At 45.4% G+C, this 21286-nt stretch overlaps 1 protein-coding gene across 3 annotated transcripts in view; it reads left to right on the forward strand.

Moving 5' to 3' along the window:
- GHDC (GH3 domain containing) overlaps positions 1-18999 on the forward strand; it is a 410758-nt gene extending 391759 nt beyond the window's left edge. Inside the window, exons 9-10 of one of the 3 annotated variants that reach the window (XR_011283072.1) lie at positions 7271-8215; positions 16815-18995. Coding sequence is in view for 2 of the 3 variants with exons in the window: in XM_069634467.1 (XP_069490568.1) it covers positions 7271-7486 (216 nt within the window). In the remaining variant the exon portion in view is untranslated. Of the gene's footprint in view, positions 1-7270; positions 15268-16814 lie in introns of those variants that run through there. The other 2 variants (XM_069634469.1, XM_069634467.1) reach the window with 2 other exon arrangements.
- Positions 19000-21286: the final 2287 nt, after the last annotated feature.

The following is a 21286-nucleotide window of genomic DNA, read 5'->3' on the forward strand; positions in this document are numbered from 1 at the left end:
CTCTTGCCAAGAGTGCCTCGCTCCCTAGATTAACGGAAGTTCGATCGTCGGGAGACGAAGACGACTTCCACCCCCAGCCCGCGCTCCAGGAGACCGAGGCCGCAGTTAACACCAGCGAGGCCCCACGCTCGAAACAAGATACTCGACGCCAGGCGTCGAAAGCCTCTGGGGCCTCCAAGGGGCAGGGAAAACATTTTTCCACGCACGGGGAGGGGGGGAAACAGCGGAAAGCACAGCCTTCCACCCCTGTAAGACCATCCTTCCACCCTAAGCAGACAGACACACTTAAATCTACTGGGACATTAACATCCAGCAAGGGTACCAAAGTCATACCCTGTTCCAAAGAATGGTCCAGTGAAGACATAGACAGGGTCATGTCAAGGATGTCTTCCTTAGCTGATTTTTATAACAAAAACCCAGAACATTTCCTTTCGTATGACCCCCAAGGGGCCACACCCTCAGGCTCCTCTGATCCTATCCCCCTAAGTAAAAAGGCCCGGTTCGAAAGACCTGAACCCTTCGAGGTGCAGCCTTACTCTACTCCATACTCTACTCCACACCCCAGATACCAAGGACAGCCTTTCCCTGAAGGGGACCAGGAGTTTTCAATTATGGAGGAACAAACCGGGACTGAATACTATGCGGATGATGAGGACCTGGAGGAGGTAGAAGATGAGCAGGAAATATACAGAGTAGATTCCCCGGTAGAGAGCGAAGCCCCAGTTACCGACTCGCCAGTTGATAACCAGCCCCTCCTTAATGAAGTTCTCGCTCGCGCAGCAGAACATTTTCACATCGACACCCACGGTGTACAGGAGGAAAGGGACTTCGCAGAAGAGTTGGTGGGAGAGAGGAGGCCGGTCGCTCAGACCATCCCTATCCTTAAATCCATCCAATGTAGAATAGATCCATCCCTGGTGAATCCTAACCTCACCAGAGCCGTCAACCCCAGAGTCGAAAAACTTTTTCGGGCAGCCCAGTCTGACCCTCTTTATATAAGAGGACATCTTAAACCAGACTCCCTAGTGGTTACCAACACTCGGAAGAGGGCTGGGACACCCTTATCGTCGTCAGAAGCTCCTCCCGACAAGGAGAGCAAAAGACTGTACGGGTTTGGCAGGAAGGTAGCCTCAACGTCCGCCTACCAAGCAAGGATTGCAAACTCCACCACCCTGTTGGCTAGTTACAACTGCCATCAATGGGAAGAGGTCGAGGCGCTCATAGCCTCTGCTCCTGAACCGTTAAAGGGCCAGTTGGCTCGGATCTCGGCAGAAGGAAGAGCCGTGTCTGGTTGCATATTAAAAGCAACTTTCGACGCCGCGGACAACGCAGGAAGATTGATAGCAGAAGGTACTGTTATCAAAAGACATGCGTGGTTACGGCAGTCGGGGTTCAAAACAGAAACCCAGGCTTCATTAATAGACAAGCCGGTGGAACCCGATCTATTGTTTGGGAAAGCGGTCGAAGACGCACTTAAAAATGCCAAGGACGAGTACGAGACTCTCAAATCCCTTGGCCAGCTTACCAACAAACCCCCTAACCAGAGGGGGAACAGTAATTTTCGTCGCCCACGCGGCCAAAATTCACAAAGAGGCAACTATGCCCAAGGACAGGGTACACAATGGAACAACAACCAGCAGTCTACCCAAAGTTACGGCAGGGGTAACAAGAGAGGTCGTGGAAGAGGCAGAGGCAGCCCCAACAAGGGAGGTGGCACGCCTCCACCAAAGCAGTGACGCTCAGTTCAGGGTCCCTTCTCATGCAACCCCAGTAGGGGGACGCATTTCCAACTTCACCCAGGCTTGGGAAGGGATCACCTCAGACAGATGGGTGCTGTCAACAGTGTCCACGGGATATTGTATAGAATTACTGCAGCGTCCCCGGAACCACCCTCCACGACAAAGAATACACTCCTTAGAACATCAGAAGATCCTTCTCGAGGAGATCGCCATTCTGCTAGAAAAGGACGCGATAGAACTCGTCCCAGGACACCAGGTAAACAAGGGTATCTATTCAACTTACTTCCTTGTGCCAAAGAAAGATTTGACAATGCGCCCAGTATTGGACTTACGGCCTGCCAACAAGTATGTCAAGCCCCAAAAATTCCGTATGACCACGCTACAAGAGGTAATCCCCCTCCTAAAAAGGGGGGATTACATGGCAACCTCGGATATGAAAGATGCTTATTTTCATATTTCCATGCTCCCAGCGCACAGAAAATACTTGCGCTTCAAAGTGGACAGTCGCCACTACCAATTCAAGGTACTGCCCTTCGGGATAGCTTCAGCACCAAGGGTATTCACCAAGGTACTGGCGGTGGCAGCTGCACACCTACGCAGGGAGGCAATCCCAGTGTACCCTTATCTGGACGACTGGCTCATAACGGGGGAAACCCCAGGAATTTGCAGGTCAAACATTCAGAGGACTATCGACCTCCTCCACGAATTAGGCTTCTCTATCAACGAGAAGAAGTCAAGTCTGGTGCCAAGCACCTCAAAACAGTTCCTAGGAGCAATCCTAGATACTCAAAAAGGGTTGACCTTTCCCTCGGAAGAGAGAATTCGGAATATACTACTGCAAATTCCACATTATCAGTCAGGTCAACAAATAACGGTACGCAAAGCAATGCGGTTACTGGGCATGATGGCGTCATGCATTTACCTGGTCCCCCACGCGCGTCTGCGCATGCGTCCCATGCAGGAATGGTTGGCGAAACAGTGGTCTCAGGCAAGTGGTCAGTGGGACGATCTAGTGGTCGTTTCGCCAACACTCGTACTGAGCTTACACTGGTGGACAAGAAAGAATCTCGCAAGGGGAAAACCCTTTTACGATCCCGAAGTACAGGCAGTGGTGACTACAGATGCATGCCTGACTGGGTGGGGAGCTCACCATCTCCACCACACAGCTCAGGGTCTCTGGTCTCACTCAGTAGCCAAGAACCACATCAACCTGCTAGAGCTTCTGGCAGTATTCCGAGCGCTTCGGGCGTTCGAGCCCCATCTGCTAAACTTGTCGGTGCAGATCCGGACGGACAGCACGACAGCCATGTTCTATCTGAACAAACAAGGAGGGACTCGTTCGCCAAATCTGTCCAAGCTTGCCCAGAAAATCTGGATATGGGCACTCAGACGGAACATCTTCCTGTCATCACAACATGTTCCAGGGGAGCTCAATTCCCTAGCGGATGCCCTAAGCAGAGACTCCCTCTCAGAGGAACACGAATGGGTCCTTCACAGAGATATCGTAGAAAATCTCTTCTCTCAGTGGGGTGTCCCCACTATAGACCTATTCGCCACAAGCGAAAACAAACAATGCCCAGGATTTGCATCCAGGTTCCCCCAGCCAGACTCCCAAGGGAACGCCCTGTGGATGAACTGGTCAGGGATGTTTGCGTACGCTTTTCCACCAACTCCTCTCATCAGGAAGGTGGTGTACAAGATGAACAAGGAATCGATGACGCTCATCCTAGTTGCTCCCATGTGGGCGAGACAACCATGGTTTCCACACCTACGCAGGATGGCGGTGTGCGAGCCCATCAAACTCCCAGCCTGGTACAACCTACTGTCCCAGCAACAAGGTCAAACAGTGCACCAGGAACCCAACTCAATGAACCTGGCAGCATGGCTCCTGAGGTCATAGAGTTTGGGCATCTCAATTTACCACAGAGGTGTATGGACATCCTAAAAGAATCCAGGAAACCAAACACAAGGCACTGTTACTTTGACAAGTGGAAGAGATTTGTTATTTGGTGCCAGAATAAACAAATCAACCCAGTTGATTGCACTCCTTCCAACGTTGTAACATACATGCTCCACCTGCTGGACGCAGGTTTGGTTTTTAACTCTCTGAAAGTACACCTGGCAGCCCTCTCGGCTTACACCACATCCCATAACAAAGTATCGTGGTGGAAAGTACCAGTAGTTAAAGCCTTCATGGAAGGAGTAAAGAGACTTCACCCTCCTATTTCGAACCCACCGCCAGGATGGGACCTCAATGTGGTGCTAGCTAAGCTCATGGGCCCCCCTTTCGAACCCATGCATAAAAGTAGTCTCAAACACCTGACTTATAAAACGGCCTTCTTAGTAGCCATTACCTCTATAAGAAGGGTCAGTGAAATTCAGGCTCTGTCAGTGCAGGATCCTTTCTTTACTATCCACAAAGACAAACTGGTTTTACGCACACACCCTAGGTTCTCACCTAAATTTATATCTAAATTCCATGTAAACCAGTCCATCGAGCTTCCGGCTTTCTTCCAGAACCCGCAAAGCTCAGCTGAGGTGAAACTACACACCCTTGATGTGCGTAGGGCGGTCCTCTACTATGTAAATAAAACCAGACCGCTAAGGAAAACAGATCAACTGTTTGTCTCCGTAGCTACAGGCAGAGAGGGGGATCGCGTCTCTAAAGGCGCGATCTCGAAGTGGATTATCAACTGTATACAGCTGTGTTACTCTCTTTCTGAAAAAACTCTGCCTTTTACGCCAAGGGCCCATTCTACTAGAGGCATTGGGGCCACTCTGGCTTTCATTGCAAATGTTCCCCTCGACACCATTTGCAAAGCAGCTACTTGGAGCTCTATTCACACTTTTACTCAGCATTACTGCATTGACACTCATTCCAAGGCAGATACACAAGTGGGACAAGCGGTTCTAAGACACCTGTTTGCTCATGACCCTTCTCACATCCCACCTCCTTCTTCGGGTACTGCTCGCTAATTTATGCACAGCATGTGATCTAAGCAGATTCCACAAGCCTCAGAAGGGATACATTACTCACCGTAATCGTATTTCTGATGCTTGTATCTGCTTAGATTCACATGCGACCCACCCTTCCTCCCCTCCGAGAGAAGGCGCATGATTGCTTGTAGTCTTACCTTTCTGTCTATCTGCTTGGATTATCTGTACTCACGCTACTCCTCATGCTTCCTCATGTCAGAAAAAATACAATCTGAGGATCCCAGACGCGTGAGGGATCTTGGGTACAGTGGACGTCACACTAGGGATAGTATTACTGGCACGCCTGTGTCGACGCCCATTTTCGAGTTTCGAAAAACAAACTGTAATACTCCGCAGCTTCCACTAGATGTCGGCCTATGCACAGCATGTGAATCTAAGCAGATACAAGCATCAGAAATACGATTACGGTGAGTAATGTATCCCATATATATATATATATATATATATATATAGCACGGTAAGAAGTAAAGAGCAAGTGAGTCAATGTAAAACATGTTGATAAGAAGACATGTAAATAGAGAAATTAAATGACAGGTTGAAGAGCAGAGAACTGGATAATCTAAATGCAACAGACGCATCTAAATTCAGATCCAGTTTGCCGATTATTAGAATTCAAAATCATTTGAATCAAAAAACATGTGGGTAAAGACCAACATTCAGTAATCACATAGGTGACTGTATAGGTGATACTGTTGCAATTTATTCAAACAGTAAATCAGACTGATAACATGACCAGTCTTTTCACTCCCTCTATCAGTGAAACTTGTCCTGATGCAATCGATCTTTCAGATGGACAAGTTACAAGGTGGCATTTTTAATCGGAATGTTAACATGTTTGTTTGTAGAGATCAAAAGATAACTAACTTTATGAGAACCATGCTAATCATGGATTCAATCCGTGAATCTCAGACTGATAGCATGTCCCTGCGAAGCGCGCTCTCTCATTGGTGAAACCAATTGTCTCAACGCAATCAAACTTTCAGTTGAACATGTTACAGTGTGGTGTTCTGTCGCAATGATCACAGTATGAGACAATGTCCTAGCTTTGCAGGTTACCATTTCTCATGAATAATAATCTCACGTTACACTTGAAGTGTATACAAAAACCACAAATGAAGCCAATAGTATCGATGTGGCACTCTACGTTGATACAAGTAGAATCTATCCATAATGCAGTCATCGAGTACAGTGAGGAGAAAACCAGAAGTGCTAGCATTCAGACAAGGATGAGCATTCACTGTTCAGATTGTGCTTCATTTTCCCCTTGGACACTTATGTTATGTTATTAAGTATTTATACTGCACCCATCTCCACTGTAGTTGTCTTACGGCGCTTGACCTTCTCCGAAAAGTGCCACATTGTGACCCTGCCAGGGTGTGATGAGACCTTGGTCTTTGGATATAAAAGAGGAGGAGGTGATGGGAAAGGGGGAATTATACTGAATCATTATTGGCCGTTGAGTAGTGTTCCGCAGAATGCAGCCGGCATTGGGTTAGTAATACAGATTCTGCGGCTTGTGAATCTGTTTAGATTCTCATGCATTGCCCATTCTATATCCACAGCAACACCTACTAACAATGTGAATATGACTATTTGCAAAAGCAAAACGAGGTGGAAGGAAATGCTTTATTGTTTTTACCCAATTGTTACTCTGAACAGCATTCCATTACTTGTATCCACTGTTTCCTACCCAACTGCACTTACCCTGCACAGCATTCCATTATGTGTATCCACTGCATCCAACCAATTTGCACTTACCCTGCACAACATTCCATTATGTGTATCCACTGCATCCTACCCAACTGCACATACCCTGCACAGCATTCCATTACTTGTATCCACTGTTTCCTACCAACTGCACGTACCCTGCACAGCATTCCATTATTTGTATCCACTGCATCCAACCCATTTGCACTTACCCTACACAGCATTCCATTATTTGTATCCACTGTTTCATACCCATCTGCACTTACTCTGCACAACATTCCATTATGTGTATCCACTGCATCCAACCAATTTGCACTTACCCTGCTCAGCATTCCATTATTTGCACCCACTGCTTTCTTGCCACTTGCACTTTGTCTCCATAGCATTCAATCCTATTATTTTTTAATCTGCTCTATGGTATAATAGTAGGGGTCCACCCATATGCAAATCAGTCTTGCCACTGCCTTGAAACGAAGTATTCCCTACAGAACTTCTAGGTCCCACCTCCGACCGCAAGCCACCCTCCAATTGTAGTGTCTTAACAATTTTGCATGAGACTTCCGTGAGAATCCAAGGCCGGGTTTGGAGGTGCCCTAATTGTTTGCAATTTGTTTTGACTATAAACATACATCTGCAAGAAGCGGGTTGATCTAAGTAGATTAATTAGTAGGGCTGTGAAGGGGCCTGCTTGGCAGGGCTGAATCTGACTTGTATCTGAATCTGCTGCAGCCCTGCCGTCTGGTAATTTACTTTAATTCTCCACATTGTCTTGTCCACCCCAGAGCGGAAAATCTTTTAATTTACTTGTCTTTTTCTCACTCCTGCAGCTGGACCAGTGCCTCCAGGAAGACATCCCCATGTACAAGGCGCTCCGGCTTAGAGGGAGCATTGGACATGCCGGAGTCCACCTTGTTCAGTCTGGGGCCTTCGCGCAACTCCGCTACTTCATCGGCTCCGAAGCTGTGTATGACCGTCTTCAGATGCCAAGAGTCCTCAAAAGGAAGGAGCTTGCAGAATTCATGCAGCGACAGATTGTCTCCTGAAGACATCTCAAGGGCCACTCAACCTTCTCTTTGCTTGCCATGCTTTTCTTCTGGTGCAGGACAGATTGCGGCACCACAAAGAGAATGGACTTGGTCCAGTGGGGTGGATGAAAGACATGAGGGTTCAGCATTGAAGTGGGCGGATGGAGTATTTTGCATCGTTACACTCCTACTGACCCTGCTAATATGCATGGACTTCTAATTGAACCCATCCTTGTTTCCTGCCATGTTGTACTTGGCCTACAGGAATCGGGATAACCAGAGCTTGCCATGAGGAGGCACACTTGGTGGCCATAGCCATGCCCTTCCTTCCCCCATCACACTGATGTGGTGTCCTCCCGCAGTGACAAAAACAAGCTCTTCCTCCTAGTTGTGGCTTGAGGACTGCCGGGCTCAGCCTATTTTCCCGTCTTCTGTACTGTACTCTTCTTAATGCTGAAGACTTTAACCTCATTTGCTCATTGCCATCGATTACCTGAGTCTGTACTGCTCATTTAGTAGCTCACATGGAGTGGGTTGGGATCACAATGCCTCCATTGCAAAGTGACGGAGCAGAGCCCACCACGATTTAGGCACAACTCAATCCTGCTCGCCTAGAAGACTAGGCTCTTGAGAGTAGAAACATTGGGCAATCTTTTTGTTCATCTGCCACATTTGGAGCTGGGGAGTTACCTCAGGGAGGCTAATGCGCCGGCTACAAACATCTTCATGCAGCTTGTGGTGTAAAAGGTTTGTACCCTGGCATGGTTGTGATGCCTCTCCCAGCCTTAGTGAGGTTAATAAAAGCAATACCATTTGAATTGGGTAACAGTAGTGCACATATGTTTTGTCTATTATTATTAAATAGAGGACAAAAGAAATTAGGTTTTTGTTTCACCTTAAAATTCTGCTGCATGTACTTTTACAGACAGTTGTTCTGCTTTTCTCACACAGTACTTTGTGTTAAGTGGGGCGACTGAGTCCGAGGCTGAAAGTCACACCATTCTAGTTCTGCATTTTACCTGGAAGTAAAATCAGGATTTTGGGACTTAGAAAAGATTTCATTCACTTGACGTGACCCTGGATTAAAGTCCAGTGCTAAAGAGAGTGAAAAGACACTGACCCACCTACAGTGAGGGGCAAGCCTAAAGGTGCTAGTCTTTAGCTGAACTGGTTACAGATGTATACAACTTGAGGCTTTTGGACACTTCTCATGTTTGTAGCTGTAAGTGATTTGCTCGTGTTTCAAATGTATTTCTAAAGTCACTTTCTATGCGAATGACTACATCATGAAACATTACAATCAATTGTTTTTGTTGAGTCCTCTTTTTCATTTTCTCGCAATCTTTCTAAAATTGCACCAATTTTGGTGAAATTCGACATTCAGGCACCTTTTGTGATGAATCATTGAAGGCACCAAATGTGCTGAAAATTGGCAGAGCTGCAGCATTGTTTGAGGTGTGCATTACACATTACACAAGTGGAGATACACATACATGTATTTGAGGTATATTCAGGCTACATTTTTGCTCACCAGGAGCACAACATAGGTGTCTTGAAGTGGAGTTGGACCAACAGAACAGACTAACAGGTACATAAAACATATCCGTGTTTAATGTGGAATTTGCAAGGACTGAGGCAGTGAAAATGGCAGCAAAAGCACAGTGTAGCAAAACAGTAGGATTGCATCTCCTCGATCACTTAGTTCTCAGCCCACCCCCCTCCCTGGGGCTCTGCTCCATTATCGGTTTATGTAATTAAGTCACTCACATTCCCTGCACTTCTTTCTTGGCACTCTGTCGCCAGAATGTTTGTCACCTGCCTCTTGCCCTTTCAGTGGGGAAACCCTCTCAGAGGTTCACGGTGGTCCAGCAATTTAAGTGCACAGAAAGCCTTCAATGCCCCCATTGGACTGGGGCTTCTCTTCTGGGCCAGGCAGGGCTGGTGTAGCGGTATGGGATTTCCTACACTGGCCCCTCTGCAAAGGGCAGAGGGACTTTGACCAGCTAAGGCTCTTTCAGCTCACCACCACCTCCTACTAGTGACCTATCCTTCTGCCCCAAAAAGCCCCCACCGGCTAACTTCTACCTGCCTCACAGCGTTCTCGTTCCTAAGATAATTGCAATATATTTTCTCTTCCTGTAAACTATCTTCCAACTCCTCTCTCTCCCAGTCTTTGAATGCCTCAATCTTCCTCTCCTACTTCTTTGAAGCTCTATTGCTTACTCATACCTACAACTTCCTTGTGTGCCTCCCTTCCTCCACGAACACGTCCTTTCCACCTTTACTTGTTGGTTTCCATAGACACATCTTGCCTCCCCCGAGTTTCTCCATACTTACTCTTTGTTTCTCGCATCTGCCAGGGACATTTCCACTTTCTCTTCTTCTCCCTGAGTCCCTGCCTGAGATCCTTCTAGAGTCCTTCCATCTCTCCCTCAAACTCCTCCTGGCAGCGCCCTCCATTGCTCTCCTCTACACCATCCCCTCCAGGGACCTTCCTCCACTTCTCTCATCACTTCTAGTCCTCCCCTTGCGACCCTTCTGCACTTTCCCCCTTCCAACTCTCTCTCTTCTTTGTCTGCTACTTCTCCTGGCTTCTGCTCCTCAGGGCTCTCATTTGTCGTTTGTTTAATATTAAGCAACAGTCTCGGTTGTTTATTTGAGTTGAGGACTCTATGCAGAGCGGGTGAGAAAAGAATTGACTACCCCGTCTGCTACACATTAGATTAACACCCCCCTGGCCCCCTGGCAGACTCCAACCACATAATCCATTTGTGATGGACTTTGATGCTCTGCTGTGTGTGGGCGGACTCGGAGCATACCATGGCAGAGAATACCACACCCAGTTACACTGAACAACAGATGAAGGAACTCATACAAGGCCCATCATTATTTGATCTCACAGGCCCTAACCAAACCAGCGACCTCAACTAACACAGGTGACAATTTACTTAAACTGAAGAAGTGCTTTTGCACTGAATTACATGGCCACTTCCTTTGGGAATACCTCAATGCGAGCATAATACCAGCTGGACTAGTAGTTCGCAATGAACCCTGCCTGTTTCTAAATGATAAAGAATACACTACCAACTTCAGCTTCATACCAAAGAAGTGCAGCAGGGTCTTTATGGTCCTTGACATCACGACAGCACAACGAATCAGTGCAGGAATTCAAAAAGCATTAGATGAAGAAGACGAAAGAATCAGCACTAATATACTGGTTACAAACGCAGGAGATCAATTGCAAGAAATAATGCAATTTGAAATCTTTAAATCCAACACCTTGACCAGGTGACTAATAAATTGCAAAAGGACATTAAAGAATTTAAAACTGAAGTAATCTATCCTTATACAACAGATGATTACATACATTTCCTGAATAAACAAGGATCCTCAGCATCACAGAAAACAGGTAATAGAAGGAAGTGGGTAACGTGTTCAGGATCCAGTAGTAATTCTTCCTCAGACGACGGCTCAGAGTACAACCCAAGATCTTTCCTGTTCATCCAATTTGACCACCAACCATCCCCTCCTTTTTTAGGCAGTCGGGCAGGGGGCAGGATAGGGCCCACCCCTCTTATACCAGACAACCACAATACCGGAGGAGACAATTCCAATAACTAGCGAACATATTGACTTACCAATATTCAATCTAGCCCAGGTAGAACTCACTCCAGCTCAGATTTCCATCCTCTCGAAAGGACTCTAATTTGTGCCAACAACAAAAGCCGGCTGGTATAACACTGAGTTGGAAATCTGTCGGTTTCTGTGCACAGTTGGTCTACGTACATTCTTCAAAGACCAGGAAGAAAGAGAAATGGAACCATACACATAGCTGCACCCTAAGTCCTCCTTCTCTCCCCTTGACAACCAAATTCCTAGCGATCTACTGACATTTGAGAGATGCATCTTAAATTATATAAATAAAATAAAGAATAGGAGAGTCCATCTACATCACAATATTGCGATAGAAGAAAGAGAAGCTTTGAAGTAATTGTCTGAAAATCATGATTTAGTAATCGAGCAAGCCGACAAAGGGGGCGGCATTGTTATTATGTCTACCAATCAATACAAGGGCATGGTCATGTCATTGCTTGATGACAGAGAGAGTTACAGCACCCTCAGGAAGGACCCTACCAATTTTGTGTCATTTCCTTTGCTCATGAGCGGCAGTGGATTTCCGACAAATAAGCTGTTTTCCTCAAGACATCCCAAGGCAGGACACTGTGCATGTACGCGCTGCCTAAAGGCTGATTGTGTCATGGTGTGGTTCAATCTTGGAGCCCATTTGCACATTTGTGGATGCCTTTTTAAAGCATCATGACTGACTCATACCTCAGGGATACTACCCACATAATCCAAATAATCGAGAATCTAGATTTTAATCCCATGATTGTACTCCCATGACGCAATATAATATCTGGTAACTATGGATATAAAATCCCTTTATACCAGCATTCCGCAACTGGCAGCTATTGAATGAATCTACGAGCATTTAACTGAGACAAATCTTCAGTCTAGCGTCCCTCCCACCTTTATAGTCGAGCTCATGATGACATTAGCTCTTTACAAAAACCTTTTTGTTTTCGAAAACCAATTTTATCTTCAAACAAAGGGAACTGCCATGGGGGCAGCTTTTGCGCCCAGCCTGGCGGTCCTCTATATGGCAACATATGAGAAAAATGACATCTTCAACATACAGAACCCTTAGCTGCCACATGTGAAATGTTGGCGCAGGTATATCAACAACATGATTTGCATCTGGGAAGGCAGCGAAGAGGATCTTAAGACCTTCTTTACCTGGTTAAACACATGTAACGACGACATCCAACTCACCATGGAATATGACAAATTAAACCATCCACTTTCTGGTTCTGAAGATCAGCCAGCAGGACGGAAAACTGCAATGCAGTTTGTATCGGAAGCCTACAGACCAGAACACCCGTCTACATTTCTCCAGCAATCACCCCACACATCAAAGAAAATTTACCCTATGGGCGATTTCTGAGATTGGGCAGGAACTGCACATCGTTTGATGACTTCTACGAACATGCCTCCTCCCTAGATAAGAGACTCTGCTATTGGGGGAAGCCGAAAAAACTACTGGCTAATTCTATCAAAAGAGACCGATTTACGGACAGGGGAACACTACTCAATTCACAAGAGTCAAGACATGAGGAACAGGACGATCGATTAACATGTCATCACACGTGGTCCCCAGACTTTTGAAATTAAAAAGATTTTACATAAATATTGGCTGCTGGCATGGCTAAACTTACCAGATGCACCGGTACCTCCTTTGCATTGAAACGGTCACGCAATTTACAGGAATATCTGGTCCACTCAGAGTACATTAAAGAGGCTCCCAGAGCGGGCATCTGGAATTTATGTACCATAAAGGGTCACTATCCGTGTGGTATGTGCGTGCCATACAAATCTACCAGAAACATGCAAACATTCCAAATTGGCACCAGAACTTGGACCCTCAAAGACATGACTAATTGTAAGTCCAACCAGGTGGTCTACTGCATTAAATGGCCCTGTGGCCTTCGATATGTGGGCCAAACAATGAGAAGCGTCAACACACGGATATCGTAACACAGATCTAGAATCTGTTGCAAAAATCTGACTACCCCATTAGTGGATCACTATATGGAAGCTCGCCACACACCTGATGATCTGGTTTGGTGGGTATTGGAAAAAGTGAAGGGGGGTCCCAACATACAGGGACGCCTTCTAGACTTGGAATGCAGGTGGATTCATAGACTTGAGTTAGCGGCGATCTCAACAAACTATTTTACCCCTCCCCCCCACCCCCCCTACATAGGAAGATTTACCACACGTTTAGGACGATCTTCATATTCGGCCCTCCACAATACTCCCCTATTTTCTGGACCTTCAAATTGAGTAAGCTTATTTTATCCACTTCGAAGCCACCATTGCCTTTTCAAGCCTCGGCTATAGGTCAGGACATTGCCCTCCACCTGCGCAATGACAGCATTTCTATATTTATTTAGACACAGGGATATTTACAGACAGTACATTGGCGTCTGCTTCCAGCCCGTTCCCCTTACTTGGCCAGCAACGCCATTTATTTACTTGCATTTTTACACCAGGATTCTTCTTCCACTTGGCAACTCCTTCGCAAGCATTTTTACTTAGTGGCTACTAGTATTTCTCCCCATAGCCACCCCAGTACGATCATTGCGAGGGCACACTAACGCCGTCCAGATGTTCCTTTTGCAGTTACCATTTTACTTTCCCAGACTGCAGACTCACACTAGCTGGCCCTTGCATTCTCAGCTTCCCATTGGCCTGTAGAGCCACACCCACTTCCAGCAAGCCAAGGTATGGGTTGCCCTAGCAACGCCTGCGCGACATACCAGTTTGCTCCCGCATACGCAAATTCTTCTCCTTGCCCCTTTTACGTATACAGGCTTTTCACCATACGTGGCATTGCAATCGGATCTAACACGCGACCGGGACCCGCAGGACCTAGCCACTTCAGACGAGCACTTCACAACACGCCATCACTGTGATCCATTGACCCTGCAAGCATGGCTTTTGCTGATAGGCGTTCCACGCTTTCCTGTGTCTACAGTCCCCTCAGTTACGCATGGGCACATAGGGGGCATTATCTATAATTATGGACAGTGCTCATCGGCCCTCTTTCTTGCCTTCTCTCTATCCAGAACTCGCTGCAAGTGACATTTGTATTTCACGATAACGCCTGGTTCCTGGACTACACTCAACTGTGAGCCTCCATTTCCCCACGTCGCTGGTCTCCTATAGGCAAGTCATACTTGCTCGTACTTCTTGATTACCCCACTTTGATACTAGGGGTAAGCACTCTGAGGCATTCTTTGCTCTCTCTGCCCCTCCTGTAAAATGGCACAGTGCACCATTTTACTTTGCTATCCATGTGGAGCTACCTGCCACCATCACGCAGTACACAACAATTGGGCTGCCATGCCTGCCTGAGCCTCTCCCTGCTAGCAGAACTTCTCTTCTACCCAGCACCCAAGAATTGGAGCATATGTGTTCCATGGTAAACTTTCCCTATGGAGGTCCATGTTCCTTATATATATCCATCAGGGTCTTTACAGCTACGCCCTGATGAAGGTGCCTTCCAACACCTACATGCCGCTGGAATGTGATTTGTATTGGGGGTCCGACAAAGTTTAATCCTTTGATCAACATCTCTCTTTCGGATATTAGATTCCCCCCTGTAGCATAGGCAGACCCCTTTCATGTCCCCTTCCAAATTCTCTCTAAAACCAAGGAAGGACACGTATTCAAAAAAGAAAATAGAAGCAACTTAGCTTCCAACAGTCTAAATACAACTGCAACATTTTTGATTAATCATTTTTGTTTCATCTCTCGCTCCCACTGGCAGTATTATTAGACTTAATTGCCTAGTTAGCCATAACTGTTGTTTCTTTGCAGAAATTAAAGACATTGTTTCTGAAATTAAGGGAACAATCCGCGAATCTTTTGATCAATCAACTTTGTGTAACAACATTTCGTGGAATTTCGTATATTTAGAATATTTCTCCTCATCTTCTTTAATTCTCTGTAAACCTTTATCTTTTGCTTTGGTTTTACACACCATTATCACTCGGTCTCTCTCACTGTCTTGTTCCTTCAAGTAATCACTATATACTTTTGCACTGTAATTATGCCCACTACACAGAATTAATTTGTATTGTATCTGAACTTTTTATGTTTTTCAATGAGCCACAATCAACAATGCTGTGCCTTTAAAATGTTAATAAATCAATATTTATGTTCCAGTGAGTACACTCTAATGGTCTGTATGATTTTTCATGGACACAATTACCATTGCATTGAATAAGAGTTTGATTACATGTTGATGCAACAAGGTTCTAAATTAATAACCACATTGGCATCATCACTGGCAGCAGTACCTATCTGTATTTTCTGCTCCTCAGTAGTCTCCTCCAGTCAGCCACAATGCTCTCTGAAAGCCCACAGGTGTTATAATGGGTTGGCGCCTTCCTGGAAGACACGTATCTATATCTTCCCTTTTATTGTGTTCACATGGGGATTGGAGCATTTAATAGGGCTCATTATGAGTGTGGCTGTCCGGAATGAAGAGTGCTGGTAGCAACGTACCGGCACCCATTTTAGAACGCCACACTACAAGTATACGGGCGGGAGCACCCACCTGCAGAGTTTTCACAGAAGCATCGGCACCGTTGGCAGCTGTGCCAGTGCTTCCGTTTCCCCACTCCCATCAAGTCCTATGGGGCTCCATGGGATTGGGGATTAACATTTGCTGGCTCCTGACCTCCCGATCCACGAGGACTTGTAATGTCCCGGTGGCACTGGGAACTTGGGTGCTGGTAAAGTGTTGAGTCCAGCGGCAACCCGCCGGAAGCACCCGCAGGATTACTGCCGAACCCGTAGTAAGGCCCATAGTAGTGAACAAAATATCAGTTTTGCTAATGCTTGCCAGGCATTGTGTGTGGCAGTGGGTAGCAAGCCCATTTGAGTGGTAACCACCATCTTAGATTATTTCCATCCTTCAGCTGTCATTTGGAGGTGGGGGGGTTCTGCATTCCCCGCTCCTACTGTGTCTCATATGGGCGGTTCAGGCAACATGCTGGCTGCCACGCTGAGTCTGCTTCTTTGCTTTGGCCAGGTAAGCAGCCTCATGTATGGGTGTACATTTGCAGAAACTATTTCTCGCTTGCTACATGTCACAGATTGGATATTTGGGACCAAGCAGTACTCCAGTACCAGATACTCAAAGTTCAAATTATTTTAATATGGACTGTATACAGGGATGGGCCAACTTCAATAGAAACAGGATCCTCCCTGTGAGGGGTCAGCAATGTGAGGCAGACAACTTGTTGATTGTTCGAAATTTGCCTTATATTAAATTATAAGTTATTAAACGCCTCACTATCCCAAAATATATGGCAATTCAAATGACATCAGCAATTATATTCACAGTTTCTTGATTACCTTTTAGTAAAGTGGGTGAGCTCCCTTCCCCAGGATTCAAGGTAAATTCATCTTCAATGTTCAACAAAAAGAAACAAGTAAATCCATGTAGGCAGCAGTCTCAATTAAGTTCCTGTGGGTTCAATGTCAGGCTAAAGGTTTGTTAACCAAAGTTGCAGCAGCAGCAAAGCTTCTCCTCTTGGTGATTAGACTCTCCACTTAACCACAACAGCATCAATATTATTCCTAGCCACAATGCTTTTCCACAACTTCCAGTTGTCCAAGAAGAATGATCACAATGTAATGGAAAGACAGCTTCTGCAAATGTTAGTTAAACACAGTTCTTGGTTAACAGTTATTATTTCTCTCTTTACCGTAGGTATCTTTGTCAGGATGACTTCACAGCACTTCTACTTCCATCTCAACAACTTCTACAAAAGTCATCCTACATGGCAAAAAGTAAAACATATTGGATGGAGGGTAATGTGTATGCTGGAGAAGCACCGCATTGCAATGGCATGGAACACAAGTACCGGGCCGTAAATAGAACTGTGGTGGGCTGATTTCAAGAAATGGACGATAGCTGAAACGTCCGTGTGGACCAGAGCGATGCAGAGGGGGGGAGGCAGAAAGTGGGGCCAAGATACTTGTATGGAACTCCCTCATACAAGATCTGTTTGGAAGCACTGAAGGGCACCATACAGCAGACCCCGGGGGGCCAGTGGAAGACTGACCAGCCGGTGGCAAAGTGGGAGAGGGATTCTCAGCAGGGAGGGAAGCCAGAGGCAATGGGCAAACCGGATGAGGCCTGATCCAGAGGATATGGACAATAAGAGGTAGAATATTGAGGACAGACATGGAGGAAGCCAAGCCAGCGCACCAAGAAGATGGATGACATAGTGCGGAATCCAACATGTAGTGCCGGTTGTAGTGTGATGTTTGTTGGTGTTGTTGGTTGTTATGTGCTGTAAAAAACAAAGAGTTTAAAACAAAAACAAAAAATAAGAACTTTGTATGCGGTTTAGGTAGGTGTGGTTCGTCTTTGCTTGATTGAGGAGTGCATGCATTGTGAGCACCATTGATGATAATTGTAGGCCATCAACCCTAATTGTTCATTATGTTGTTGCAGGATATGGTTATCTGCAAATCTAATGAAAATGGTGGAGTTTCCCTGTCAGGAAATTAAGTGAGAGTTAATTGTAGAGGTGGAGCCAATTACCCCCACCCAAAGCTGCTCCTCCATGCTGCCTACATGGTGGGAGCCAGAGTGTGAGACACATGCAGCACCAGTGAAAATACCTCTACCAAAGAGAATCCTGGAAGTAAGATTCCCATTGAGAAAGTTATACATGCATACACGATAATATGATGGCCATTTGAATGAAATCCCGGAGGAAGTGTGAAAACTGAGCAAAAGAGAAGATTGGTGACGTCACGACAAAGCAGAGCTGATGCACTCAAGAGATGCAGAGACAAGAGAACATATATTCTATAGGCTCTAAAGAGGAGGTGTTAAAGATGAGCAACATTTTGGGCTCGAGATGAAGATGTTCATGCTACAGAAATAATGAAGAAGATATCAAGTCATTTTACAATTGTACAGATGCAGTAACGCAAGTAGACAATGTATTCTTAAAGGCTGGCTACGTAGTGAATAGATTGCGGTGATGCGCCAACATATATACATAGGAAATGTAAGGACTATGGATGAGGCCACAACGTACTTAAGCAGAGCTGGATCCAGTGAGCAGAAAGGCTTTTCAGTGTGTCTCAGTTAGAAATTGAAAACTTAACCATGGAGGTGAATCAAAGAAAGGCTTGGTTGGCCTAGGACCAGGAAGTCAAGGACACAGTGGGCCTGAATGTTTGTGCAATGGTTATAGAACGTGTGAAAAGAACAAACTCCTCTCTTAGGTGAGGAGCGAGAACATTGAAGACGTCAGAGGTTCATTATTTCATAATAATTTAAATGCAGCAAGAATGAAAACGTGGTCTACAGTCACACGGTCAGATGAAAATAGGCACTAGGACGAGCTGTATCAAAACCAAGAAGACAGAGTATGCCTATACTCCCTCATATTCTCCAGTACAGAGAAGTTTCCAAGGCCAAGTTCAAAGCCTTAATTGACTAGCAGGCTGCAATAGTGATGATAGATGACAGGCTAATTGGTGGGAAGCTATGGTTATGACCAGCCCACCAGCACCTGGGTGCCAGCCTGCGTGCTGCTTACGTGTGTAGAATATGACAGAGGGGTACAAGCGTGCCAACCAATTACAAAGGGCCACATAATAGAGAGCCCTATAGTTTGTATAACTAATGGGACGTTGTGTATTTGATGTTTGTAGAAACCTGCACTAGAGGAGAGCTTAGTTGCCCCACCTGATGTTAGAGACCCGATCACCTTCCCTGACAAGTATGGAACTTAGATGTTCCCTGAAGTCTATCACCTTCCCAAGTAGGTTTTTGTAGTTTGCAATGCAGATTGACATCAATAATGACAAGTTTTTACTATAAAAGTTGTTTTTTTATGATGTGCATTGAGTGTGAAGATTGAGCGAATTCGTTGATGTTCGTTGTAACTCCCTGTTTTAGATAATTGATATTAAAACAGACGCACTTTGTCAACTTCCTGAGTCAGTTTGATTATTGATGTTTGAGTATATTCTGCATCTCCATCCATCTCAAAGTATTGCTACCTCGTCTTAAAGGGCTGGGTTGGACACCCCAGTTCACGTGGTAGCAGAGCTGATGGTTAAAAATCCATCGAACTAGTAAGCTTTGGGCTCCCGGAAATATTAGATGTCCTCCGCCATTTAGCTGGAGGAATGTGAAGCTCCTTTTATATAGCAGCCACTAGTTAAAAAAAACATGCAATACAGGTGGGATACCCTCCTGACTTCTACAAGAAGCTGAGCGAACCGAAGTTTGAATCGGCTGGTTGAGGAGGAGGTTGAGGCTGGTTCAGGAGGAGGCGATCCCGAGAAAACGCAAATGAGGAGTAGACTGGGTGAGGTGGCAAACTGAATGTGCACTGAGTGGGGAAGAGTGATAACGGGGATGGAGTAATGGAGGGTTGGTTGATTGGGGGTATTTTAATTTTGGGGTATAAAACGAGGAGCGTCGTAGTTTAAGGTATATAGATGAGGAGCAATCTATATGATAAACCCAGTATCCTACATCAAGGACGTTTAGAAGGAACTTGTCCTATAGTCCAAGTGGACGTAACTAGGCTACGAACGATCAAGGATCATTAAAGAAGACAGTTCATACTCCATCAGAGTCATTATTGGGGCAGGAATGGTCACAAGGAGCGTTGACGGAAATATATGTGGGCCGGCCAGTCTGTCAGTTTGTATATTGTGTATGGTGTATGTGGCAAAGAAATGAAATATTGAAAACAAGGAAGAAATAGACTGTGGTGGAAACATTGTGATTTGAAATTTAATTATTTATTTATATAGTCAACTGATAATGTTCAGTGAATTGGTAGATTGAAGTAAACGTGATAGAGGCTTGGAGCTGCGACGATTGGTGCACGCTCATTTAGTATTATTTTTCTGGAAAGCATTTCTTTGTGTGAAATAATGTTAAGTTGTGACAGTCGATTGTGACTGAGTCATGATGGAGGATATTATTCTGCTTATACACTTGTGCAGACAGTTGCCGAAACACGCACCCAAGCTTAAGCAGTACAGTGCAGAATGAGTTAACGGTACGGCAGATAAAATGTTCATGCCATGGCCACAAGTGGGATCGCTGTCTAAGGCAGTTTTGTAACATATGATGACATATTTGCATGCAGCATACACAGGGAAAAAAGTTACAAAAGAGGTTAGATAGCTTAGAGCTTTGGAAGATGCACCAGGAGGAACAGGAAGACCCGCCTCCTGAGGACTGAATGCTTAACTAGTGTAAAGAGGGGGGTGAAGAGCCTTCTGCTCGACCTACCGCGCCTGATGTAAATGGCGGTAGTACGAAAGATGAAGAATTATACCCTTTAAGAGAGCTTAAAGCAGTGACGGGGTGTAGCAACCCAACATATAAGTGACGTGCATGTAGCAGCGATGAGAGTCCCGAAAAGACTCTGAACCGGGGTTCTCGACCCAGCCCTTACAGACGAGGTAGCAATACCTTGAGATGGATGTGGATGCAGAAGATACTCAAACATCAATAATCAGACTAACTCCGGAAGTTAGCAAATTTAAAGCTGTTTTATTTGTAAAACAGGGAGTTTCAATGAACATTGACAATTCATTCAATCTTTTCGCTCTCTCAAAACACATTATATAAAAAAACAATCTTATATAGTAAAACTACAAAAACCTATTGGAGAAAGTGATTGGGTCTAAGGGGAACCTATAGGTATAAATTCCTTACTTGTCTAAGAGAGTGATAGGGTCTCTAACATCAGGTGGGGCAACTAAGCCCTCCCCTCAAACAGGTTACTATGAACGTCATCAAATACAGAACGTCTCATTGGTTATACAAACTATAGGGCTCTTTACTACATGGCCCTCTATAATTGGTTGGCACCCTTGCATCCGTCAGTACTTTTCCACATACGTCAGCAGTACACAGGCTGGTCTGCAGGTGCTGGTGTGTTGGTCTTGACTATAGCTTCTCACCAACTAGCATGACATATATCATCACGACTTGCGGTCTGCACATCAATTAGGGCTTTGAAATTGGCCTTGGAAATGTTTGCTGCTCTGGAGAATAAGAGGGAGTATAGCATGCTCCGTCTCCTTGCGTAGGTGTAGCTGGCCACAATTGTCAATTTTCAGCCATCCACGTGACTGAAGACCATGGTTTTGAGCTCTGGTGTATTTAAAATACTATTATTCAATGAA

Source organism: Ambystoma mexicanum, chromosome 13, assembly GCF_040938575.1.
Source record: "Ambystoma mexicanum isolate Mex_15411 chromosome 13, UKY_AmexF1_1, whole genome shotgun sequence".
NCBI lineage: Eukaryota > Metazoa > Chordata > Amphibia > Caudata > Ambystomatidae > Ambystoma > Ambystoma mexicanum.